Consider the following 27,471-nt stretch of genomic DNA (forward strand, 5'->3'; position numbering starts at 1 on the left):
GAAGATTAATGAAGTGTGAGCCTCACTACGTGGTTAGAAGAAAAGAAAAAAAGAAAAGAAAAAGGACAAGAGGTTGAGCTGCACAAAAAGCTGCTGAAGACTCAACATTGGAAAATGTGTTGTTTCTGAGTTATGGCAACCCTAAGACAAACCTATTGAAGGATTTTCTCAGAAGAATTTATTATAGATAGGGTTTGACCATGCCTTCCTCTGAAGCTGAGAGGAAACTCATCCAGTGGGTTTCCATTGCCAAGCAGGAAATTGAATCCTGGTTTCCTACTATCCTAAGCAAACCAATATCCTACAGTTGCTCTCTTTCTGGAGAATGTAGCCCTTTTAGGGGGAAAAGGTACCTTCTTTCTAAATCAGAGGGAAAAGGTAAACTGAGGCTTCTAAGATTCCAAACTAGGCAACATCTACCAAGAAGTGGGGTGGAGAAAAGAAAAGAAAAAAAGGAGGAAGTCTTTGCCTCCTGGGATACATCTACCATTTTTTCAGTCTTCTGATTGCTTTCTTTCTGTAGTCATTGAAATTCAGTTCTACATTGATAAATGTCAAGTCAGGATTAAAATTGTGTTTTACCATTTTCTTTATTGCTAGCAACAACATCTTTTTGTGTTAGGCAAATAACATGATCTGAGGGACTTATCATGGTTCATTCTGGGCACACAGCCATAGGGAGTATCCAGCTTCTTAAGCTTTCCCATACAGCTGTAATGCCTTATACATTGGCCAAGACATTGTCACCACAGCAACCACTGAATACAGTCCAGTCTGAGAAATCAATGTCCTCCCTTTCCACAAGAAACAGTCAATCACACTGTATCTGAAACATATCAAATATTTCTCCTCTTCTGTTTCCTAGCTCTGTAGGCCTTGTTCCCAGTACCCCGGATCTCCCAAATAGGGCCTAAGTAATATTCATGTTTCTTAGAAAAAGGTTAAAGTAAGTTCAGATCAATTCCCTGAGTCCCTTGCATATACACTGAAGTCTTAGGTGCCTTCAAGATGTCTTGAATCATGGTGCAACCTTGTAGTCATCTCTCCAATATGTAGTACCATGGAAGTGGCATTAATACTTTCATGAAGCGTGAAGTGAAATATCATTCTCACACTTTGGTGCAAGCAATAATGCCTTTCTTTTATATTTGGTGGAGGGTGAAAAATATATTTAAAGTCAAGGAAGTTGAGAACAATCTGAGAACTCACTTGTCAATCCCTTTGGACTGATATTCAACCATTGAGAATTCAACACATTTTAAAGACTCATTGCTGTTGGTGTTGTCCCGCTGTCCTTATAGCAGAAAACATCTAACATGGCAACCAAGACAGTATTGGTTTGAACTCAGACCTGCGCCAATATTGAAATGGATTAGGATAAAGTTTTATACAATAGCAAATGCAGTTGATGATGACTTGTTTTTTTATTGTACCCAACTTTTTTAGCATAAAGGGTCTTGAATTGTCTAGTGAATATGAGTTTCCTAATTTTAACATAAGGAATTTCAGGGGTGGGGGAGAGATAGCTTATTAGTTTGTTGTGTTTGTTTTCATTTATTTGCTAGCAAATATGTGAAAATTGAATGTACTTTTAAAAGAAAGAGTTGCCAGGTGGTTGAAGCAAATGTGGCCAGACTGTGTGGTTATTATGCTTGTACACTGGAGGGTAGTAACCATTTTAAAAGTTACCTGGGAATGTAGTAAAATGTCTGTCCATTTATTTTGATGATGCTAATCTCTGTTTCTCTGCTAGGGTTATTATACATAGGTTTTGCAGTAGTTTTTATTATGTTAGCCTGAAGGAAACACTTTAGAAGCAGGAGTGCTTTAAACAAAGTGATGCCAGGAGCAGTAAAGTCTACTCTACAATGGATTATATAACTATGCCACAAGAGTAACTTGACCTCTTAATCCTTGTTTCAGACAGAGGCATTATATGATGCATATGGTACATAAGAGAATTAAAACCCATAGCTCTAAATTCATTTGGTACTCCTCTCTAAGAAACTGAGCCTGTGTGTGTGTGTGTGTGTGTGTGTGAATATTTTCAAACTGGTTGGTTGAATCCATGGATGCAGAATCCATGGATATGGAGAGATGACCGTACTCCACAAATGTTGTAGGAATTTATTCCAAGATGCTGATTTAGTGACAGTGAAACATTCCCACCAAGAAAGGGTATATTTTCTCTTCTTTACTATCAACAAAAAAGGTAACAGTTTAAGCAGTAGTCTAAAAACATTGTTACAGATAATTTCTGTGCATTAGATTTCTAAAGACAAAAGTTATGGAAGTTGCAAAGAAACTCTTGACAGGCTGTCACCTTGAGTACAGATGTGGATGCAAAATGCACGTCTAGGGCTTCATCTGGGGAAAGCTCCTGCATATACAAATAGATCAGATTTTCCAGATTTTATATTAAAATAAATGCAGTCATTCTTGTATCAAAACACCCCTTTACTTCAAATATTCTACTTGTCTTCAAACCATTTCATATTTAGTTCATAGAGTTATTCCTGATCATTACTGGGAGGATTTTTATTTGTCATTTCCCTCCCTGTTTCAGTATTTGACAACATTGGTTCAAAACACACTGCAGAGATAATCCATGTTTGAGACCACTTTAACTACCTTGGCTCAATACTAGGGAATTTTAGGAACTGTAGTTTTATGAGACATTTTGCCTTCTCTGTCAGAGAGCTCTGGTGCTACAATAAACTACAATTCCTAGGATTCCTTGGCACTGAGGCAGGGCAGTTAAAGTGGTCTCAGACTGGATTATTTCTGCAGTATGTTTTGGACCATACAAATCTTCTGTATTGAAATAAAGGGAAATTTTAGTTTTAAAAATGGGTTTGATCTATCTTCCCATGCAAGGACGTTAATCGTATGCTTTTTTTATTTATGGTGTGAAGAGTTTTTATCCACAGGTAGTTCATTGCAAGGCAACTGCACTACAGTTATTGCCAGGATATCATGACACAATAATCTATTTTCTTTTCCATATACACAATTATAAAACTTTTATACCACTTTAATTGCCATGGATCCTAAGATTTGTAGCTTCTTGAGGTATCCAGACTTACAATTGTATAGTATGACATGCTAGCTGCATTTCTAGGGAACTGGAAAGGCTTTTTCTCAAAACACACTGACCTCTAGTGTTAGATGTGTTTGCCTGCCTTGTGTTGAGGGGACTGAAGAAGCCCCTGAATGAACTACAGTATATTCCTTGAGACATTAGTTTGGGATGAATACAGATTGGACAACTGAAAGAGTTTTCTGCTGGCTGCTTCTGACAGTAACTTTACATGGAGGCTAGTAAGGAAATTGTAACTTGCCTTTATGACAATGCTTTTCATCCTGGTTTTGTCCATATGAAATCCACTTACCTCTTGAATCGCTTCCTGCACCGATTTCTGAAACCGGTTCAGCTAACACAGTGGTTCCTACTATGTTTGCACTGGTTTCAAGAATTGGTGCAGGAAGCAACAGCCATGGCTTCCCTGCCATGCGTCCCTCTGTCCTCCTGGCCATTCTGGGGGCAGAGGAGTGGCCGGGATGGAAGGAGGCAGGCAGGCTGGGATGACTGAAGACGGAGCATGGGAAAGCTGCTGCCAGTGGGAACCAGGGCGGATTTGGATCTGATTTGATTCCACCTGGTTCCCACTTGGGCTGAATCGATTTATTTCCAAATAAATTGATTTAGCCCTCAAAACATCCCATTTTACCAGTGTCTTTTTGACACGGGTTAAATGGGTAAAAACCATTGCGCCCCCCCCCCCCCACTTTCCAAATTGCTTCAGGGATTCGAATTAAGTGGGAACCATGGTGGTTTAAACTGGATCACAATCCAGTTTAAACCATAGTGGGAACAACCCCTGTATTTCACCTTCTCTTATTTCCTAATTGTATTACAACTGTTGTGATTCTTTTACATGTTATAGTCTTTACATAAGAGGCAGCTCTGTGCCACCCCTGGAAGTGTTGGGTTGGGGCTGAGGCAACTGCACACCATGCCCCCAACCTGGCAGGTCTGCAGTGCAAAAAGAAGCCACAAAAAATGGCTTCTTTTTGAGCAGTGGAAACAGTGCCCTTTTCTGTGCCGCCGTAGTGTTTCTGTGGCTCCTTGGTGCACCGTGTCTATGTGCTGCACCAAAGCCGTGGTGTGATGCTGCCTGCTGTGTGGTTGGTTGGGCAGTATGATTCTGGCATGATGCCAGCATGGGGGCGGGGGGTGGCCGGTCACCACACTCCTGCTCTGCCCTCATGCCAGCATTTTTTGCTGGTCTGTTGAGGGCCAAAAGCAACATGAAATATATTTAAACAATTATTTGGTTTTCTAGCATATATTTTAGCATATTATCCTCTCATAACCATTAATATCAGAACTTGGAAAGTGACATGGGTCAGATTACCTTCTAAGTACTACTTTGCATGAAATGCTAAATCACAATGTGGTGTTCCGTGTGTGAGCCATAGGTTCTTCTGCTCCATCATGGTGTTTAAGGAGACCACAAACATTTCATTTTCAACATATTTCACTTTGGGAATTAATTAGGTAGCATTAGCTATGGTTATATGAATGACCAGTATCATTCACCATGGGTTGAAATTGTGCTTATTTTGATGAACAACAGTTAAAATTAAACATTATCTTTGTCCAGGTAAAGATATAACAACAGTGTTTAATCAACAATGGAAGCAAATGTCTTTGACAAATGTAAAAGGAGGGATGGAGTAGGGCATAGGTTTAGAGTTTGTCAGCTAACTCTAAGCTATGCAAACACAGTCTAGATGCATTCTCTGGTAGACTAAACAATGCATAAAACTTTTATAGGGCCACAAAAAAATCATCTCATTAACAAATAAGCCGTCTTACCTCTTCCAGCTTGAATTCAGTATCTGGGATGCAGCTGGATGTTATCATACCTAAACCGCCACCTATCTAGCTGGGATGCCACTGCTCGGATGAATCCTAGGTCAAAGCCTTGCTCAATCGTCCAATTCTTGAACCCAGAAGCTCCCTGACTTTGAAACAGTGCTGGTTGAGCAAGGCTTCGACTCGGGATGCAGCCGGGTGGTGGCATCCTGTCTAGATAGGCAGTGATTTAGGTATGATAACATCCAGGGGCATCCCGGATCCTGAATTGAAGCCAGAAGAGGTAAGATATGTTAATGGAATAAGCTCCTAGGAATGGTTAAGCATTGAAGTTGGTACCATTCCTGGAACCATTAGCAGTTGCACTGCTCAAATTGCTCCCAAAGGGAGGGAGAGATGAAAGCCCTAAGCAGAGAGGCAGGATTGACCAAACTCATGCTATGCTGCCAAAGGTCTTGCCCCAGGTCAGTCCCTGGGCCAGTGCAGCAGTGGGGGTGGTGTTTACATGCTTGCTCACCACTGTGCCATTGACCCATTACTGTTGTGTGCCCTGTACCTGCCTCGGCCATCGTGTCTACTGAGAAGACCCGCACCACAATCCATAAGTGTGGAAATGGGGTGCCTGACTACACCCATGTGGCCAGGCATCTCCATCTGGTGTTACAGGCTGTGATGGGTGTCTACTCAGCAGATGCAACAGCAGAGTCAGGTACAGGGTGCACAGGGCTGTTCAGTCCAACAGCTGTTGCTCCATGACAAATAGCCAGTCTATTTATGCCAGGTTAAGGCCCCTTTGGATGAGGATTTGGCTAGATCCAGTGGATCTGCATCCATTCTGCCTGATTCCAGCCTGGGAATCAGAGTGATCTGAAGGCATAAAACATCAGTAAGGAAATATTTGCATAAAACATTAATCTGTTTTTCCCTTTTTATATTTCTGGTAAGCTTTAGCAATGACAACTGCAAAGACTATGTTCCTGCAAGGGGAACCTATTAAATGTCCATTATTTGTTAGTCTGTTTTTTTTTTTTTTGTATTAGTACTTACAAATACCACTTTGCAGCTAAATATGGCAAATATGTTTTTATAGCTGTGAACTGTACCTTAATATCTCACTACCTTTACTCCCCTGCCATTGGGATGTCATAACTCTATCAAATGTATTTTATTGCTGCCCTTACTTCCCCCCCCCCCTTTCCAATTCTACCAGTTAGTTCTAATGGGACAGAAAGGGAAAATGGTTAGTTGTTTGCACAATCTATATTTTGTACATAAAATTTTCCACAGTACTTATAATGTTCAAAAGTATGAGGGGTGGATAGATAAAAGGAAAAGCACAATAGGCGAAGCCAATTGAGCTTGGTGTAGTTGTCATAATAACTAGGCCCCACAGTACTTTTATTAAGGGAAAATATTCAGCAGTTTAGCTAGAAATTGCACCTCCTTTTAACATTCCATTATTGAACAATTTCTACTCATTAAGATATCAGAATGCATTAGGAGCTATTTATTAAATTAAACACTTCTATCAGCTTGGCATGAAACACACACACACACACCCTGGCAGTTATAAGACTTGATATCTTATTTTATTTTAAAACCCACTTTCTTCCAACATGGGACATAAGGTAGTTCACATCATGGATGAAAGAAAATTACTGCTAAAAACTGACAAATGCACACACATATATAATCATATTGAAACACCACAATTTTAAAGATATAAATGCATTTAAAAACAGTAACAGTAAAAGTATAGCATATGGAATGCACTGAAAGACCCTTCTTCTGCACAACTACTAAATCAAAAATTTGCTTGCTTGCTTATTTATTTATTTATAAAATCATATTCAATGTATACAGTATATTTATGTTAATGGACATGGGCATATTGCATCTATATCTTGAATGTGAATAACAATTACAGCATACATATTCATTAAAAGGCCCTTTTGCACAACAACAAAAGTCTGATTATTTTTTAAAAAGTGATATTCTCCATACACCTTTATGTTTAATGTGTGGTGAGATCTTGTAGCACCTTTGAGGCTAAGTTAAAAAAAAAATTGGCAGCATGAGCTTTCATAGACTTCAGTCTACTTCCTCAGATGCATTTGGTGGAGTGAAAGCAAGACACAGACATATGTGTGACATTGGTATGTGAGGATGTCAGTTCAAATTAGAAATCCTTTGTGTATGGAAATGAAGTTGCAGGTCTAGTTTTAATGATAATAAAACACAATACACAAAAACCGGAGGCAGAACAGTTCAGTCTCCCTGGGTATTCCATCTCAGACCTCAGAACAGTGGTCCTTGAACAAAAGAACTACAAAGGTAGATTGGGAAGAGAAACAGCAGAACTGGAATTCATCCACAAACTACAGTCCCTCAGCAATGGAGTGAACAAAGACAATGGTTTCCTTACTCACTACACACACTTCAACACTATTTGACCTCTCCTCATGGGGGTGCCCTACATTCATCTATTCCCCTCACCACAAACTAGCCCCATTGCAAAACTGGTTCTGACAGTTCATCTCCATGAACAATGACCAGTTTTCCAGGCATTTGTGCACTGACCATGGTTAAAACAGGACCTGCAACTTCATCCCCATACACAAAGGATTTGTAATTTGTATTGATATCCTTACATACCAATGGCATGCATATGTCTGTGCCTGGCTTCCACTCCACCAAATGCATCTGCCAATTTCTTTCATTCAATTAGCCTCAAAGGTTCTACAAGATCTCTCCACATACTGATTCTACAGACTAACACGGCTATATCTTTGAATTCTGCCTTTATGTTAAATATTTATATACATATGCATCTATATCTTCAATTTTGTTCTACTTATTCTGTCTGGAACACTGTTTCAGAACATGCAAAGCCACTGCAATGATCAGGTCACACTGACTTCATCATGTGGAATTTGGGACTTGGTAAGAGCTTTTATAACTGCTGAAGTAAATATGTGTTCTATAAGTAGCAGTGTTTCTTTATATTAGTTAAACTTTGTCAGCAGGAACTCACCAAAGTAAGTAGGATAACAGAAGACAATTGTAGGGGCATGTACATAAATTGTCTAACAAACATTAAAATCAACAAAATAAATTAAAAATAGGTCAATAATATAAACACAATATCAAAAACTCAAGAGACAGCCACCTAACAGGATAGGAGAGGCTTGTCTATATGGTGAAAACACTCAAAGGTGGGGTTTCCAAGTTAAATAAGGGGTAGGGCTTCTGTCTCTTTAATGGTTGTACAGAAGAGGGGATTTCAGCAGGTGCTGCTTATATAAATAGTTCTACACAACTGTTGAAGGAACAGAAATCTTGTCCCATATTTCACCTGGCAATCCTAGTCAAAGGGGGTGCAAGGAATTCCATAATTTGGTGGGTCCATTGAAAATGGCCATTCTTTTCACATCAGGCCTTATGCATTATGTAGCTTATGCTTATTCTTCCATATAAGCAAATCCAGAAGCTTTCAGCAGACATTGCCTGTGTAATCCGTTAGTCTATTTTCTATTCTTCCTCTGCTCATCTTCTATGCCTCATTCAAGAAACTTTATATTGTGTCTCAACAATTTGTGGCCTGTCAAGTTTAACTGAATCTATTACCATCTGTATGTGGCAGTCCAGTGACTTGTTTAAAGTTCTGTTATTGCTGGCTGGCTTGCCTGGAGTTATGAGCCTTCCCTATACCACATTGAGGAAATATTAAGGTAGTACACTTTTTGTTGCACAGCATCATGAGAAAACAAACTTAAAATAAGCCGCCACAGGTTAAAAATTCAATACATGATAGCAGAGTTGTTAGATCCCATTCACAAAGGCCAAAGGCCGTTCTCACAGTTGCCTCTGGCATGAGGAACAACTGGTCCTAGTGACCTATATCCAGGAGAGTCATGAGACAGTACTGCTTTTATCTAACCAGCAGCTTCTACATTTAGTATAGCTGGGAGTACCTAGGAGAAACCCAAATAGTATGTTGTTAATCAGTTTCTTGTGACTATTGTACTTGGTTGATATATTAGCTGCCCCTTTTCTTTGTTGAGATATGCAATGATTTAAGTCTGCTCTAGGTTTTCCCATTTTTCTGCTTCCCTGGGGAAAACCCCAACTATGGTGAAAATGCCCTCATACCCCTAGAAGATTTTTTTTTTTTTTTTTTTTTTTTTTGCAGTGGAGAGGTGTGGCCCTACAATGATTTTTAAAAATAGCATTTTTCACGTAGCCCATTTAATCTTCCAAAAAGAGAAGGAATCCAGTTTTCATACTGGCAGGAATTCAAATATAATGATGCACTTACTGTAAAAATTGCTTTAGGTTCAGTCAGTGTAGTGAGATTTGGGCTGCATCCGCACTGCCAAAATAATCCAGTCTGACAACACTTTAACTGCCACGTCTCAATGCTACAGAATTCAGGGGACTATAGTTTTAGGAAACATTTAGCCTTCTCTGTTAAAGAGTTTGGTTCCCATTTTGGAAAATACAAATCCCAGCATTCCATAGGATGGAGCCATGGCAGTTAAAGTTGTGTCAAATTGGATTATATTTGCAGTGTAGATGTAGCCTCTGTTAAGGCAGGAATGTGAACTCTGTGACTTTCTAGTTGTAATTGAACTGCAACTCTCACTATTTCTTAACATTGGCTGTGCTAGCTAAGGCTGCTGGGAACATCCACCAGGCTGCACAATTCCTCCTCCCTCTTTGCCCTGTGTTAGGACATTCCGATGCAGTAGCTGCAAAACAGGAGCATGGCATTGGTTAATCCAAATTAAAGGAAATGTGGTTAGGATGTACTTAGACAGTATCTCACAAATTTCTTACCTGCTTCTCACCTTGGGCAGTAGCAAGGATTGACCATCTATGCAGACTGCACAGCTGATATATTCTTACATTTCTTCATGCATTCAGCCTGTCCATTATGAAAACACTGATCTGTGAAAATAGCCTCCATGTGAGAAATTTATTTAGGAAAGAAGATGGGCCAAGACTTTTCATTTTTTTAATGTGCCTTTTTAAGGGGGGCACTATTTGAATTTGTAGTTTTGAACACTCATTTTCTGGTATAAACCCCTATCTCGTACTGTCCATGATGTTGTACAGTATGACTTTATTTTGCATATACAGAGTGACTCATTTGTTTCTTTTTTCACTTAAGGCTAAGATTTCTACCCATAGCTCCCTCTCCCTGCAGTCCACTTCACCCAGAGATGTCTTGTGTTTTCCATGTCTGTGGGTGATTGAATTCACTCTGGGTTTAAAGTCAATTTTAAAGAGACAATCCAGGATTTGTAGTAGTGTGCCTTCCAGTCATTTCTGACTTATGGCGACCCTATCACAGGTTTTTTTTTGGGGGGGGGGGCAAGATTTGTGCATAGGGGTTTGCCTTTGCCTTCCTCTGAGGGTGAAAGAGTGTGACCTGCCCAAGGTCACTCAGAGGATTTCCCTGGCTGAGCGGGGATTTGATACCCTGATCATAGTCCAACATTCAAATCACTACACCACACTGATGTACTTACTTGGAGGATCAGGTTCAGACTCTTGGGTGACTTTAAAATACAGATTAAGACCTGCAGTAGATTCACCACCCCACATACATGGAAACCACTGACATGGAAACCACCAGGTGGCTACTGAATCCACCATATCTCATACCATTTTCAAGGGCCTCTGAATTCCAGGCAAAGTTGTTCAGGGAACTGCATAAGGAAGAAGGTGATGAAAATGACCTGTCCCATCAATATGAATTTGTTGTCAAGAGAAAGATCAGTGACCATGACAATGATAAATAACATTGCTATCTGATTTGCCAATGATGTTATCATTGTGCAGTGGAAGGAAGGACCCAGTTGTGTTCTTTCTATTTCACAATCATTAACTATGACAGCTGGCTAACTTGGACAGACTCGGTTTAGAAGTTTTTAGATTAAAGGGTTTGTTTCCAGTGTAGCTGACTAATTCACCTCACATGCAAGCACTGCTAAATGTCCATATCTTGCATGTTTATTAGCTGTACGAGTAGGATGTCTAATTTAAATTGCAATAAACTTAATGTACTGTAAACACATAAAAAGTAATCACAACACAAATTTCTCTGCATTTTCCTAGCCATTAATGCTCCATAAATTAGAGTTCTCAGTTGAATGAAATACAGTGCAAGCATTTCAATTAATTAACAGTTTATTGATTAATTTATTTCCCCTCTTTGTATGATTTTGGCCATACTTTGTACTTCAAAAATTTAAAACAATAAATAGACTAAGAGGCCAACAGTCCTGACCTAGTGTATACATAGGTTTGAACACAGTTCAGTTTTTGCAGAGCCTGAAACAAACATGCTGGCTATTATCCTGAGAAGTCTTGAAGATGTTGTCCATATTCAACAAGATAAATGAGGGTGTTTTTTTTCAATTGAAGGACAAAAGAACTCCCAAACATCCCTGTATTTCAGAAGTGACTTGCCATATGATGCTGGGGTGGTTGTTTGAATAAACCTAAGTAAAATCCTTGCTGGGCACACAATAGAGTTGGCTTCATGGTTCTCTGAATTACTTGTACAGTAATTTATTAAAGTAGTTCTATAGGTGCATGGGTGTGTGTTCATGTCTACAGAGAAACAGCAATCTTGATATGGACTGCATACATACCCCCTTGAATATCAAAAGCTATTCTTCAAATTGTGTTTTCTCTCCCTTGTCCCCCCCACCATACCCTGTTGCCAACCAGGTTATTCCACTGAAACCCATTAAACTGTGGGTTCTACAGGGTTGATCTGCATGGGCTCAGTGTCCTCTAATACCTAGCTCTAACACCTTTGCTCCTTCTTTACTAGCTTGCCCTTGAAATAAGAAGTTCAGCCGGCCCTCTACATTTGCACCTTTGACTTTTTCAGATTTGATTATTCATGGATTTAACACATTCTCTCTAGTAATCTCTAGGTTCTTCAGTGCAACTCAATACGCAACATCCACGATAAGCCATAGTGGAGAACCCAGAGATTCCTAGAGAGGCATTTGCATGTTCTCCAGTGCAATTCTATGGTCAACTTTCAGCAGATATTGATCACAGACACTTTAGAGGACCTCGAGATTCCTATAGAGGTGTTCTCCCCGGTTAAAAAATAGTACTTTTTTATTTGCAGTTTTTTCACTTTCACAGGGGTCCTGTACCTCTAACCCAATGGATGTGGAGAGTCCACTGTAGATTAAAGAAAGAGCAAAGCTGTTGGAGACAGGTATTAGTGGAGGACACCAAGCCCATGCAGATCAACTTCATTGGTTTGAGTGAAATAACCTTGTTGATCATTGATCTAGCATGATTTTTATTTTCTCTCTTGACTGGCTGACACACGATCCTAGCCAATTGGAGGTCACAGTCATAGTCATGTTCCCATGAAATATGGTCAGTCATATTTGAATATATATCAACATCATTGAGAAACATGTCCTCACTCTGAGGAGCCCTGGTGGCGCAGTGGTTAAATGCTTGTATTGTAGCCATTCACCCAAAACCATAAGGTTGTGAGTTCAAGACCAGCAAATGGGCTCAAGTTTGACTCAGACTTGTATCCTTCCGAAGTCGCTAAAATGAGTACCCAGATTGTCGGGGGCAAATTAGCTTACAATTGTAAACTGCTTAGCAAATGCTTAGGTGGTATATAAATGAAGCTTGTTTGTTTGTTTACTTTGCCTTTGTGACTTCAAAAATCCTTTCATATGGGATCTCAATCCTTGTCAAAAAAAGCCAAATTGTCAAATCCAATAGCATTTTTCCCTTTTGAAAGTAAGGACATACATGGACATTCTGACTTGCCGTGAAATGTTTCCATAATTCATATTATGCCACAGGTCATCAGTTTGCAAGAAGCACTGTTGTATTATGAAGTGACACTCGACACTGTGAATGTTGCTTTAGTACAAGGCCATTCTATTTTATCACTCTCCCAGCTTTTTCTCTCCAAATCCCCCTCTGCTGCTGATACACCCCTTTTTTCTACTTGTTTCTGGTTATTTCTTCCAAAGCAGCCTTACCTTTACAAAAGTGGTTCCTTTTATGCCTATACACAGAGAAACGAATGATGTTGGTCAATGATTTACATATACACACCTTGTATGTTTGCTACATATGTGAAGTGTGACAATAGTTTTCCATGCCTAAGCTTTCAGATGGAAGACCACAGGCAGATAACTTTTAATCATTTCCCACCCACCCACTCTCATCTTTTTTATAAAGGGAGTGGGAGGAATGTACTGATTTTTTAAATCATTATAGTTACATATGGATGTGCAGTATTTCAACTGAAGCTATAGGGTGCATTTTAGAACACATGTAGTATTAAATTCCTTTTTTCCAGCCATCATCAAAGAAAAATCCTTCTTCTCTGAAGCTGCAGTTTAATACAGTATACTGTATTGAGGAAGCTGCTAATTGAAATGGAGGTTGGTAGTGTGGGTAAGTGGGGCACTTTATGAAGATGCAGCTAGCCCCCTTCTGCCTCCCAACTATGGTGAGATATGTTCCCTCTTCTCCAGGCTGCAGTGAGATGAATAGAAGTTTCTGCTCATTGCACTATGCCCATTGTACTATGCCTCAAGGGGGGCTAGCCACATTCTTCTCAAGTGCTCCAAATTATTAGCACTGCAAACCTCTGTCATATGCAGTGGATCCATCAGGTTTAAGTTTGGGTCTCAGGAGTATTTACAATCATTGCAATAGTGCCACCATTGTGAATATGTAGCATTACATGAATATGGAACTGTTATAGATCCATAACACTGGGTTATGAATCCTGCAAGGCAGAATGCCAGCCATTAAATGTAAGGAAAACAAAGACTTTAAGTGCTTAACTTTTAAAAGTCTAGATTTGAAACCCTGTGTATTCAACCATGTGTATAGTTCTGAATTTAGATTGTCACTTTTTCCCCGAAGAAGTGAACCATATGAACCAACGAGAGCCCTAAGATCGTCAGGAGAACGTTTTCTCTCAGCCCTGCCAAGATCACAGGTTCACTTGGTGAGGACATGAGAGAGGGCCTTCTTGGTGGCTGCTCCCACTCTCTGGAATGCCTTTCCATAGGAAGCTAGACTGGCCCCCTCCTTCCCTGTTTTTTGTCAGCAAACCAAAACATTTTTATTTAAGCAGGTGTGTGGTATATAAGTCATATCAGGATGGTTTTTGTGGAGCAGGTGGGTTTTAGTTATGCTTTTAATTTTTGTATATTTTTATGTGATTTTTTTATTGTGTATAGATTTTGTTTTGAATTTTACTGAGATTTTAAATGTTTTGTCTCTGAGCCGCCTTCGGTCCCTATGAGGAGAAGGGTGGCATACAAATGAAATAAATAAATAAATAAATAAATAAATAAATAAATAAATAATAGAGGTTCTATCAAACAAGCACGTGTTAGAGTTTGCTTTTTATGAAATTCTCCTTTCAAATACTTATATGACAGGCACGGCCCTTTCTATGCTGGGTATAGCTGTACCAGCTGAATCTGCCCAGTGAATATGGGGATTCATTTTGCTTTATTTGTTTTGAAGGACTGACAAAATCCACAAATTACCTTCAGATTGGAGATGGACATAGCTTGAGATCTGAAAACACTTGACTGTGGATGAAGACAAATTTCGCCATCCCTCAGAAGGATACAAAATCACAGCAAAATCACAACAAATAGTCTTTTAAAAGCTTAATGCATGCTTCAGTATTACTAGAGCCTTTAAACCTGAGAATTGTGTCCCCCAACAAAGTTACTGAAATAGGAAATGGGTGTAAGCTTTCAAACATCACTATCATTATGTGTTGAGAAAACGGGGGCCTATACAGACCAGCAGTTTGTGCCAGTCTGTGGGCCGAGTCAGGGCGCAGTGTCCGCATTCTTTGCCCTAGGGCTCCATAACTCTGACCTAGGGCTCCATTTTAGCACCCGCCGTTTTACACAGTCCGTGCCATCATGATGCCCCTCCGGTGCTGCATCCACATGATGCAACACTGAAGGGTCGTCATAAAGCCATGCCACCTCAGTTATGGTGCCCCTTGGAGGGCTCAAAAAGGAGCCATGTTTTGTGGTTCCTTTTTGCGCTCTCTGGAGGTCAGATCAGGGCTGTGGCATAAGTTGCTACAACTCCGATCCAGCTAGTAAAGGGGTGGCTGCAGACCGCTCCAAAGGGTTGGTCTGTCTAGTCCCTTAGTTACATCAACAGAGCTCAATGATGTGATCTAGCACAGATCTCCCCAAGAAAGTTTATTAATTTTATAGAATCATGGAACCATAAAATCATAGAGTTGGAAGAGACCACAAGGGCCATCCAGTCCAACCCCCCTGCCATGCAGAAACTCTTAATCAAAGCATCCCCAACAGATGGCCATGCAGCCTCTCCTTAAAGACCTCTAAGGAGGGAGATTCTACCACTCTCTGAGGGAGTGTGTTCCACTGTCAAACAGCCCACACTCCCTCAGCGAGTGGTAGAATCTCCCTCCTTAGAGGTCTTTAAGGAGAGGCTGCATGACCATCTGTTGGGGATGCTTTGAATAAGAGTTTCTGCATGGCAGGAGGGTTGGACTGGATGGCCCTTGTGGTCTTTTCTAATGTTGAGGTGGAATCTCTTTACCTGTTTAAAGTTAAAGGGTTTATTTTCTACTGTCCATGTGGTCCATTTTCTGTCTGGAAGGTTTTTGATATTTGTTGAGAGAATTAAACATGGAGAAAGAGGGTAATATTTAAGGTTAGCTCTTTAGCAGCAGGAGATCCTTAAGAAACTGAACATGCTTACATTGTTAAATAAATTTCACTTGATGTTTGGCAGAACATTGTGTTCTAAATTGTTTCCATTTTTATGCCCTTTATACATGAAGAAGCAGTTCCCATACATAAAATCTCTAAGACATATTTGTTTACCTACATCAAGTCAAACATTATTATTTGAGTTCATTTGTAATTAAACAATACAGTATCTCTGTTTGTGAAGTATTAATATAACACATTAAAAACATCTAAAATAATATTTTATATTAAATTGGAAACCAGCATACAAAGGTGCATTTTTGCAACCTGCTTTTTGCTATTATTTTACATTATGGCTTAAGAATTAACTTATAAAATACAAACATATATATTCCAAATTAAAAAATCAAAACAAAAAAGGGACATGCAATTGTTGTTGTTTTTGTTGTTTTGATAGTTGGCACTTTCCTCTTGGAATGTTGACTGGAGCAATGTTTTCCCCCTAGAATTAAAAACATATTACACATCCTTTTTTGCTCTGAAGCAAAAAAGCTCTTCACAGATTAAATAGAAACCAGTCAGCTGGTCCAGCTGGCATTTATTCTCCAGAGATGTAGAGAACTAATGCTGTCAAATCATGTAAAGAAAAAGCTGAAGTTAGTCAGATTAAATACCAAAGATTTTTGTGCTTATATGTGTATAGGAAGAATAGTAATGTGCTTCTTTTCATCTTGCTGAGCTTAGTCTATATTTAAAAATTTCATTACAAAAATGAAAATGTCTTGTACAAATGAATGAATGAAATGAGGCATGTCCCCACTGCATGAGATGTGCCACAAAAGGAGAGTGAAGAGGAAAGAGCATGTCTGATTCTTAAGCACAATAATACCAGAAAACAATGGAAACCATACATTGCTGGATGTAAAGTGTAAAATGACATCACAGGAATAGAAAGCAAAAAGAAAGAGATATGTTCTTGTGATGGCGACAGCGTGGCACTGCCAAAATTTCTTTGAACCTTTCACTCCTTTTTAATCTGTGCCACTGCTGCCACCGATTATGTGAAGATGATGGCCACTATCCCACCAATTCGTCACTGCAAGACTCGAACCTGCAACTCCCTTAAGTATCTCCTCTACTATAACTCTCTTTAGATGCCAGCACTCTGGGTTTCAAATTCCTCCTCCCCCTCTTAGCACTAACTATTCTTTGTCAGCCACACATCCATGATCTAATGTGTCCCAAACCTAAAAGACTTTTGTCAATGTTGGTAGTGTTTTTAATGTGTTTCTGTAATCACTTCAGATAACTGCTTGTTGAAACACAGTAATAAATTTATAAGTCAAGTTCAATACAGTATCTCTTTTAGTAGATGGTTTTCACAACAGTGTATAAATACTTTACACAGTTTAACATTTTCTTTAGCTTGCTTTTGCAATTGTTTCTCTATAGCTTTATATTTGTTTCCTTACAGACAATGATCTGGTACAGATGGGCACAAAGTGCCAGGGTGTGGGCAGAGTCACAGCAGAGCATCTGGACGCTTGATGCTGTGACTCCGCCCCCTTGTGCCATGACACCGTGCACCATTCTAAATGGTGTGCAACATCATGGTGCTGCATCTAGATGATGCAGCGCCAAAAGGTCATCACAAAGCCGTGCCACTGCAGCTGGGGCACCTTTTAGAGGGTGCAAAAAGGAGCTGCATTTTGTGGCTCCTTTTTCTGCCCTCTGGAGGCTGGATCAGGGTCACAGCATGCAGTGACCGCAGCCCCGATCCTGCCAGTAAAGGGGCAGCTGCATGCCAACCCTTGGGGACTGTTTGTACAGCCCCTATGTTCTCACAGAACCTTTATTAAACTTTTGTATCTTATAATTCTTCTGGTTATCTGTGACTCCATTAGTCACCAAACACTATGTCTCCTGCAGGAGGGCCCATGCACCTAATGGCCATTCCTACTAAATAATCATTGTTCAGATTACCAAAGATTTAGCTGTATTGTGTCACCTTAAAAACTAATTAGTTTATTATGATATAGGTTTTCATGGAGTGATAGTCTTTAAGGTACCATAAATTTCTTTTCCCATCCTTAATATCAACGTTGTAAAATGTTACTCCCCAAACATCCTGTTCATCATGGCCAGTAGCCATACTGGAAAGAGATCCTATGTGGGTAAGTTAGGAGTTGTGCAGACCAGCTATTGAGGCCGGCCTGTGGCCAGAGTTGGGGTGTGGTTTCCCATGGCAGCATGACACTGTGCAATGTTCCATATGGCGTGTAGCATCATGGCGCTCCTCTGGCACTGTGTTTACATGACACAGCACCAAAGGAGTGCCTTAAAGCCATGGTGCCATGGCTATTTCACCCTGGAAAAGCCAGATCGGGGCTGCAGTGTGCAGTTGCCATGGCTGCCATCTGGCACAGCTAGAGACAGCTGCAGGCCTTCCCTTACACAGCCTCTTATTGTCCAAAACAGTAATGTTTCCAAGCTTTGGTAAATGTGTTACAGGTATCTGTGTTTTGCTGGAAACGTGAGTTTCTGCAGTTCATGAACTAGAACTTTTAACTCATCCTGGGGAGCCTTGGCTGCCTATGGCACAGCACAGACCGCCCCAAAGGGGCAGCCTGCCGGTGCCTGTTTTTCTGCCGGAGGGAAGCCTCAGCCACCAAACTGTGAGGCTTCCTGCCAGCGGAAAAAGAACCCGCAAAAACAGGCTCTTTTGAAGCCACAGTGGCAGTGTAACAAGTGCACCAGTGGCGCACTCATTATGTAAGTGCCATGCGGACACTGTGTGGCACTTACGTAACAATGGCTGTGCCCATGTATACAGGGCACCACCATTGTTATTCCCTCATCACATGCGAGGGTTGCGGGCATGTGGGCACTCCGCCCTCAGCCAACCTCTAGCATGTGACGAGGGCGCCTAAAAGGTCCGTATGTACCGGGCCAAAATCTCACCCTACTGCAGAAAATAAATAAATATAAAAAATATCTTCTTTTCCATTCCTCATGACTTCATACTGCTTTTAAAAAAACCTGCCCTATTGTAGATGTGTAAAGTGGTCAAGAAATTTTATGTGCATTGAAATGATCAAATCATGGTAGTGATTTTTGTGGCAAAAGAGTTAAAGGTGCCTTATATTTGCATTTTTTACAGAGTCCTGTTGTTTGCTCATCCTCTTTCCAGAGTTTACAAGTGTGGAGGCAATGCACATGGCCTCGAAATAGAGTGCTACCAATGTGGGTTGGCCTTGAGGAAGAGGAAAATGGAAAGGTGTAAAGACTGTTTTCTTCTGTTTTGTTTAGGGTGCTTCGAATGCTGTATCAAGTGTTTGGGAGGCATTCCCTATGCCTCACTGATTGCCACCATCCTACTGTATGCTGGAGTTGCCCTCTTCTGTGGCTGTGGACATGAAGCCCTCTCAGGAACAGTCAACATTCTTCAGACCTACTTTGAGATGGCAAGAGCTGCTGGAGATACTATTGATGTCTTTACCATGTAAGTCTCTGCTTAACCATTTGTAGTACAGTGCGCCCGCGCCATACGCAGCCTTGAGCATACGCGCTCAAGCTGCGGCGCACACGCGGGGCGGAAGGGGCAGCTCGTCCCATTCAATTGAATGGGCGCGCGCGCCCGTTGCGCCCCGCGTGCACTTGTGCCGCTGCGCCGCCGCGCATGAGCCCCATTGTTTCCAATGGGGCTCGAGCATAGGTGGAATTCGCCTTACGCGGAGGGATCCGCAACGGATCCCCCACGTAAGGTGAGGACGCACTGTATTCCTTTCGTACAGCTGTAATAGTAGATGTAATTACTAGACCCCCACCCACTCATGATCTGTGGGACATCCAGGTTACTGTCCATTTTGGACAAACAACTACTTACTTTCACCGGATGTATCCACATATACTGTTATATTTTCTATGCTGTAACAACAGCCTATTCTGACCACTGACGAAGACTTGTTGTCGAAACGTGTTTGGTCTCATTTTATCAATTTATCTCTTGTAATGGGCTTGCTATGTTATCCCTCCCATTTGTTTACTGGGAGGTGTTGAAAACTTCATTTATATTTGTATGTGTATTCAATATATATGACATCTCCATATACTCGTTCCATTGATTGGGATTTATAGTTCTATAGCCTAGTACACATTGGTCACATCAGCTCTTTTATCCATTTGCCGCATGAGCTTTTGATTTTATCTTAGGGCTCTGCACACAGACCACATCACATTTGTCTGTCTGCAGGACTGACTAGATTTTACCCATCCCTCCCATTTTTTATCCAGCGCATTCAGCCTAGTCTGTCAGAGAGCTCTGGTGCTCACTCACCAAACCTCAAATCCCAGGATTCTATAGGAGTTATGGCAGTTAATGTGGTGTCAAACTGCTTTAGTTCTGATATGGAAGGCACCAGCTGCCACTGAGTGCTGTTGGTGGTTCAGATTAGTTGGAGAAAGTGGGAACATGCCCACTTTTTTCCTAGGGTTTTATGAGATGGTTCCTGGTAGAAGAAAATAGGCTTTACTGTCCTTTTTAGAAGTAGCACTAGCAAAACAATAGAAACAAGGCTGGGGGGGGGGGAGTCACAGCCCATAATTGATGCTAATTCCTATTATTTATGCTCCTGTTGTTTAAATGAGTATATATTTTTAGATTTGTGTAGAGACTATTAACCTAACTTCACAGCTAAGATTGTGGTTGAATATTGAATTAAAGCTTTCTCATTTTTCTCAACTCCAATTTAATGAATCTCTGGGTAACCATTGTATAGCAGTAGGCATATAGTAAATCAGAGCTTTAAGCATTGTACCCATTATCTACATTTCCTGTGTCAGAATGTATGAAACATCAGTCAAGGAACACAGTTAATCTGTGAAGAATTTGGTGACAAGGGGGTTTTGTAAACAGGTGGTGGGACACTGCCCCTTTTTGTCCCAGATTGGGGAATGCAGCAACCGCACACCACAGTCTCCACAAGGAGCAAAAAGAAGCCCTGAAAAGGGGTTGCCCTGTGATGGGGTGGCATGATGACGCCCCTTCATGCTGTGCCATTTGGGCACTGTGGTAAAGTCGTGCCATGTAAACAGGTGTGTGGCATCATGGCGTGATGGGGGCAGAGTCATGGTGTTGAGTTTGCGGATGCTATGCCATGATTCCACCCACAGGCTGGCACAAAGTGCCGGTCTGTATTCCCCCAAGGATAAAGAATTTTCCAGTCAATTGGTTAATTATTTAAAATGATTCTGCACTTTCATTGAGAATTGTGTATCTCTTTTCTGGTATTCATTTAAGGATTTCACTGCATGATCTTGAGAAAATCACCATCCTTCCCCCTGGCCTATCCCACAGGGCATTTTTAAGAATAAGATGGTTGGCACTGGGGAGAAAGATGTATGCCTACCTGGGTTCATTGCCTGGCATGTTTTAGAAAGGAAGATTATCACAAAGATTTGAGAAGTTAGAAGCTGATTTCTAAAAAAAATTTACATTTGACTTTTTATTACAGTCAAAAGCGTTATTTTGTCAATTTGTAAAAGAAGTGAAGAATAGAACAAAATACCTACAGTTGCTTCATGTAAAGTTTTATGTTAGTCAAGTGAAAATTCAACAGAAGGTAAAGCTTAGATATCAACTGGAAAACAAAGTAAAATATCAAAGCAAACCTTCATACAATATTTGTCCTTGCTAGGAATGTAAATCTTCACTTATTTCATTCACACACTCAAGAATGAAACATTTCTATTTTTTCTTCTTACTGGACAATATTATGAGAAATTTTGTATGTTTTAAAAATGAACTTGTATATTTTTAAATGCTATTTTTGTATGTTTTTCAAATGATATTTCACATTTCAAAACATATTGTGAAAATCTTATTTACATGTTGCAGATATGGCATACATTTGTGCAAAACCATATTTAATTCTAAATATGCATTTTATGCAAATGAAATTTTAAGCAAAAAGTCCCAAAATGTGAAAAAGAAAATTATTGCAACATGCACAAAAACTTTGGGAACCATTTGAGATATGCTGAGGCTCCATATCTCCATGAACCCAAGAAAATTTGCAAATCTTCCTCACATCTTTTGTCTTTGGCATCCTAGATCTGCCCTTCAGTGAGAAGACTATAAAACCGATCATATAAAGGAGCTGATTGTTGTAGATTAAATTTAAACCATGTTTTTGCTAAAATCATTCTATTGTCTCAATACAATCTGAATCTCAAACTATGGAGAATCTCCATTTTGATCATGATTTTTGGCATAAGAAAGATGTATCGTGGTCATGGTAGAAGACTGAAAACACTAAGAATAGGTTAAGCACTCTGTACTCAGTTTATAAAAATGTTGGGTTTTGTGAACATTTTTACTTGAAACTCAGAAGGATTCTCAGAGATACTCAAAAGATTCAAGGATTCCCCCCCCCTCCCAAGCCCAATACTTGCATTGTAAGTGAGTGCACAAAGTATATTACATGTTTGTTTGTCAGTAAAAGTTTTAACTAAACAAGAACGCAAGAAACCACTCCTCCCTGCACTGGAGGGGGATCCCAGTAAAAAAAAGAGCCTCCCCTTCATACCTCAAACATCCTATTTAAAATAAAGCAAAAAGTATGCAAGTTTTCATTGCATTTTTAACTCAATGATGCACTGACTATAGATTATATACATAACACTCTTCTGTCAGCTGACACCAGAAATCTACCTACAGAATTATCTGCCAGCAGAATGCTGGCTAAGATCTATCAGCAAAACAAAACAAATACAAAATTAAAAAACAAACCAACCCCAAAATGGGATTAGAGAAGGGGTAGGGCAAAGGAGGAGCAGAGTTGGGCCAGTCCAGACTCCTCCAGGCTAGGGCTATAGCCACAATTTCAGCTCAAATTGAGGCCAGGGGTTGGTCCTAGGTAATGTCCAACAGGCTGAGCATTGATGGATTCAGCACAGCTTCAGGTGGCCTAAAGTTACTCAGTTGGTTCCTGGCCACCACCTTCAGCAGTTAGGATTTTGCTCAACTTCATTAAGGCATTGTATAGTTTGGCTGTCAGTCTAGTATTGTTATTATTTCATTGTTTGTGTAGTCAGTTTCCTGAAGTTCACAATGTAGGACCAAATGGCATAGAGCAAATCAGTGGTGTATACTGTTCACAATTAGAATTCTGTAAGGTGTGGTTGTATACGGGCATTTTATGGAAACAAAACATCTGTTTCCATGTTGATAAAATGGTATGTTCTCAGTCACCATAATGCTGCTTTCATAGGGAACTTTCCAATTTCATGCTGTCTGATTTTTAACTTTTCAGCACCCATGATTTAAAAACACAACCAGTTTTAAGTCTATACCATAGAATAGTTTCAGGATCCTTTCATCTTTTAATACTTTTAGAGCATACTCTGCCCTGATATGGTGGAAAATAAACTGCTTCATATATTTCCCATCAGCATTAAATGTATATAAATGATTGACTGTGTTAATGACCATTCTTTGTGTTCCTAGCCTTATTGCTTTTATTGTCTGGTTCAATAAAATGAAATGAAATTATGAAAGGCCATGACCTATAATGGGCTGAGTTGGGAAATCTTTCTAAAGATGGATGGTAATTTATTTGCTCTGTGCTGTAGAACTGCAAAATCAAACTACTGGCTATACCATTATTCTGAAGACTTGAAAAAGACATTAACAAGACTTATGCCATAGTAAACAGTTTAAAAGTTGTCATCACTTAGTATGCTGAGATCACCCAGTGGTATTTTCAATCCTTATATCAATCAAATCTTGACCTATCTTCTTGACACACAATTGAATAAATATGGCACAAAATAAGATGGGTCTCTTATTGCATTATTCAGCATTAGTCTGAACTATGGGAAATTATCCTTTTTCTCTTTTCTTGTTGAATTATGTCCCTCAAAAGGGATGCCTGTAGCATTAGGCAGAGTGGAACATCAGATCCTGGGGAGCAGTCAGTAGCAGGCTGCAGGAACAGGCCATTGGACAGTTTTGTTTTATACATTTCCTGCCTGTGACTCTCTTAGCTAGCTTGCCATGTATAATGCCATTCTGTTACCAGTATCAAAATCAGATTCAACTGCTAGTCCAGTTGGATTCTGTAATATGAAATTGGGAGTAGGGGGACTGGAGACCACAATTTCCCCCCTTATCTCAGGCTACAGAACACCGTGGCCTCAAACACCATAATATCAGAAATTTTTCTGTGGAATGGCAAACACATACTCCTATGCTCATCTACAGACCTTCATCTTCTTCAAACCCTTTAGTGCTCATTTTGGAGATGAGAGCACATAGTGAACATTGCTGTAAACATTGGATTCAATCCAATAATCTTGTGAGCTATCTTGCTCATGGAAACTGTTTCTCTAACATTTGTGAATGGAAATGGAAAGGAGAATTTTGCTCCTTGTAGTCCCCAGTACTCTCCCAATCAGGGACGTAGCTAGGATTTTAGGAAGGGGTGGTGGTGGTCCAGACTAAGTGCCACCATTATAATGGGGCTTGAGTGCGGCGGCGCAGCAGCACACACCATTCATTTTTCTAATGGAAGGGGGGATCCGGACCCCCAGAACCCCCCCACTGGCTACGTCCCTGTCCCAATCTGCTCTGAAGAGTTGGTGCCAGGGGAAAAAAATGAAGGATAAATTAGCACAGTTATCACCTGTTTTCTGTTAATAGGAACTTTCACTGGGTCAGTGCCCCTTTCCCAAAAGAACCCCTGCAGTGACTGGAAGGTGACATTCAGATCTAATCCATGGCGTACCATGACTTTATTTTCTTTCATTTTGTGTCTCTTCAGTTCATATACAAAGTGTTGTAATTCAGAACACAATATCACAAAAAGAGCATGTCACCTCATTTGCAAGGAGGGCTGAAGAAGATGCTGCCAGTTTGATATGAGATCCACTTGTCCAAAAACAAGGCATAAAGGGAAGTCTAGTAAAAATGGTTCCATTAGATGAATTCAATCAAATGTGTTTGAAGAAGAAACAGGACACTGAAGAAACACTTTGTTATTGTTATCAATTGTTATCAAAGGCATATAGTAAAAAAAGGGGGGGAGAAATGCATAGAGGATTACTGTTATATTGTACAATCGTTTAGCAGCAACCATTTGGAATAGAGGAATATGCACAGTTTGGATACTTCTTTCAGTGTAGATCACCTTTTCTCTCCAAACTGAAAACCATACATTCATTTTAGTGAGAGCATTGAAGAAATATCATGTAAGCTCTGCAGTTAGTTTGAGAAATCAGCTTTACACAAAGTTTGGAAAGTTACTTTTAAGAAGAATGAATTATATATTGAAGCCATGCATAATATAACAGCAATAGTAGAAGCTCTATGTTCCATTTACATATTGTGAATATCACTCCCTGTGTATATGTGTGTGTGTGAGAGGGAGTCAGAGAGAGAACCTCATTGTATCTATCAGCATAAAAACTGGAAGAAAAGAGTCTGCATTTTTTGTATGAACATTTCACTGGAGCTTTGATTCATAAGCTGAACTGTGCATATCTTTTGATATTGTTATTGTTGTGGTATCTTAACTGAAGATGTCTCATCTGCAGACATGTATGTCTAATAGTTCAGAATCATTATTAAAATGTCATTAACATGGATATCTTTTAATCACAGGATTGACATCTTCAAGTATGTGATCTATGGAGTAGCAGCTGCCTTCTTTGTCTATGGCATTTTGCTGATGGTGGAAGGATTTTTTACAACTGGTGCCATCAAAGATCTCTATGGGGATTTCAAAATCACCACCTGCGGCAGATGTGTCAGCGCCTGGGTATGTTAATATGACAGCCTTGATTACCCATGCTACTTTCAGCTGGGTCAAAGTGTGTCATTTAATTCAGACTACGTTTGAAGCTCTTATATGTTTCCAATAAAAATGTTGAACGGATTATGCTTTTTTTTTCAGTTAAAGGATTTAAAGCTTTTGCACTAATCTCAACATTTTGAAAAACTACAGAAGTTTTCTACATAACTGTGCACCAGGAAAAGTCATTTATGTCATTTGAGATACTATCCTGATAATTATCGTGTGTGTGTGTGTGTGTGTGTGTGTGTATCACTGTTGAGATTTTATCTCAGGTGTTCAGTTTTACAAAAGCCAGTGCACTTGTATGAAGATGCCATAGGTCTTTGTAGCTAGTGAAGTGTGTACAAATATCTACTGATAGAATTCATTATAGTTATCCATATGTGCCTTTATGTGAGATTGGCTTTGAAAGTTACAAAAAGGCTTCCTACCCCTCTTGTATGGATGAAAATAAGATTTACAGTTATTTATGTACTGATCCCCACCCAAAATGTTTCCCAACATTTGAGAAACCCACTCAGGAAGACTAATACAGTGGTGGGCATTTTGTGCAATTTTCATCAGGTATCTGCACCTACCCAATTTGGAAAATTATTTTGTGCAGAACTACACACGTTTTGTTTTGTTTTTGTTTTTGTCTGAAAACTGTGAAGGCTTGTGCAAAGAATGCAAAACCAAACACCACCACCACCTGCCCCCAGAAAATGTGTTTGCAAACAGTCACATGTGTTTTTTTCCCTGCAAGATTGCAATTTTCATTGCAAACCCCCCACCCAAAAAAACCCAAAGCCAGTAATTGTGTACAGCAAAATATTATGCAAAAACTGCAATACTGCCTTACTTCAATAGCCACATGATTTTGTTGTGCAAGATCTTTTATTATTGTTGTGCTCCTCCTTGGGCAGGGCAGGAAGGGGCGGGGGTCCTCCTCCTCCTTTCCTCCCTTCCCGCGGCTGCCAGGCAGCCGTGGGCAGGGCAGGAAGGGGCCAGGGGAAGAGGAGGAGGAAGAGGAGGAGGGGGGAGGAAGGAAGAAGGAGGAAGAGGAGGAGGGAGGAAGAGGGAGGAAGGAAGGAAGGAAGGAAGGAGCAGGAGGAGGAAGAAGAAGCAGAGTAGCAGGAGGAGGAGGAGGATTTCCATTCCATTTGTACAGGTCTGCTTTGTTTTAACAATGATAGTGGTGGTGGTGATGATGATGATGATGATATCAGTCAGTTTCTGAGACATGCACTCACTCTTTCTGAAGGTGAGACAGTGTGACTTTCCAAAGTGCATTTCTGTGTATTTTCGGTGCTTTTAATGCTAAAAGGTCTGCTTTAACAATGATAGTGGTGGTGGTGGTGGTGGTGATGATGATGATGATGATGATGGTGATATTGATATCAGCCAGCTTCTGAGGCCCAAATGTCCTCCATTTTGATCATGCCTAAGAAACATGCATTTATATTAACATTTTTTAAAAATTATCAAATTTTTTTGCATGTCCTCCATTGTTAAAAAATCTGTCCTACATTTGAAAATGTTATCCTATATTATTTAATTATTTATTTTTTGGCTTCACCCCCCCCCCCCCCAGTTGTCTGAGGGACAGCAATCTGGCCCCCGGCTCAAAAAGGTTGCCTACCCCTTCCTTAGGTAAATATTGATTGAGCCAGATATTTGGACACAAAGGCATCCTTATCTGTTTATCTGAAGAACTGGAGACAGTCGTTTGGAAACTATTATTTTGATTCTGAATTCTAGAGTATTTCAACTTTATTATAGAAAATGTTGCGTATCCCTTATTTGAAATGCTTGGGACCAGAAGTGTTTTAGATTTCAGAATTTTTTTTCAGGTTTTGGCATAGTTCTATACAATGAGATATCTTGGAGAGTGGACCCATATCTAAATGATATACATAGTCTGAAGCTAATTTTACATATAGTATTTTGGATGATTTTGTACTTAGGTGTCACCATCTTAGCCACCCATGTGGACAATTTTGGAATTTGTAGCATT

General features: G+C 40.0%; 1 protein-coding gene across 4 annotated transcripts in view; it reads left to right on the forward strand.

Moving 5' to 3' along the window:
* GPM6A (glycoprotein M6A) overlaps positions 1 to 27,471 on the forward strand; it is a 209,367-nt gene that overhangs the window by 157,382 nt on the left and 24,514 nt on the right. For all 4 annotated transcript variants that reach the window (XM_089525452.1, XM_089525450.1, XM_089525451.1 and 1 more), the window contains 2 exons: positions 18,931 to 19,123; positions 25,283 to 25,439. In XM_089525452.1, the coding sequence (XP_089381578.1) occupies positions 18,931 to 19,123; positions 25,283 to 25,439 (350 nt within the window). The remainder of the gene's footprint in view (positions 1 to 18,930; positions 19,124 to 25,282; positions 25,440 to 27,471) is intronic.

The sequence above is a fragment of the Sceloporus occidentalis genome, unplaced genomic scaffold (assembly GCF_023333645.1).
Source record: "Sceloporus occidentalis isolate IW3139 unplaced genomic scaffold, rSceOcc1.0.p SCAF_5, whole genome shotgun sequence".
NCBI lineage: Eukaryota > Metazoa > Chordata > Lepidosauria > Squamata > Phrynosomatidae > Sceloporus > Sceloporus occidentalis.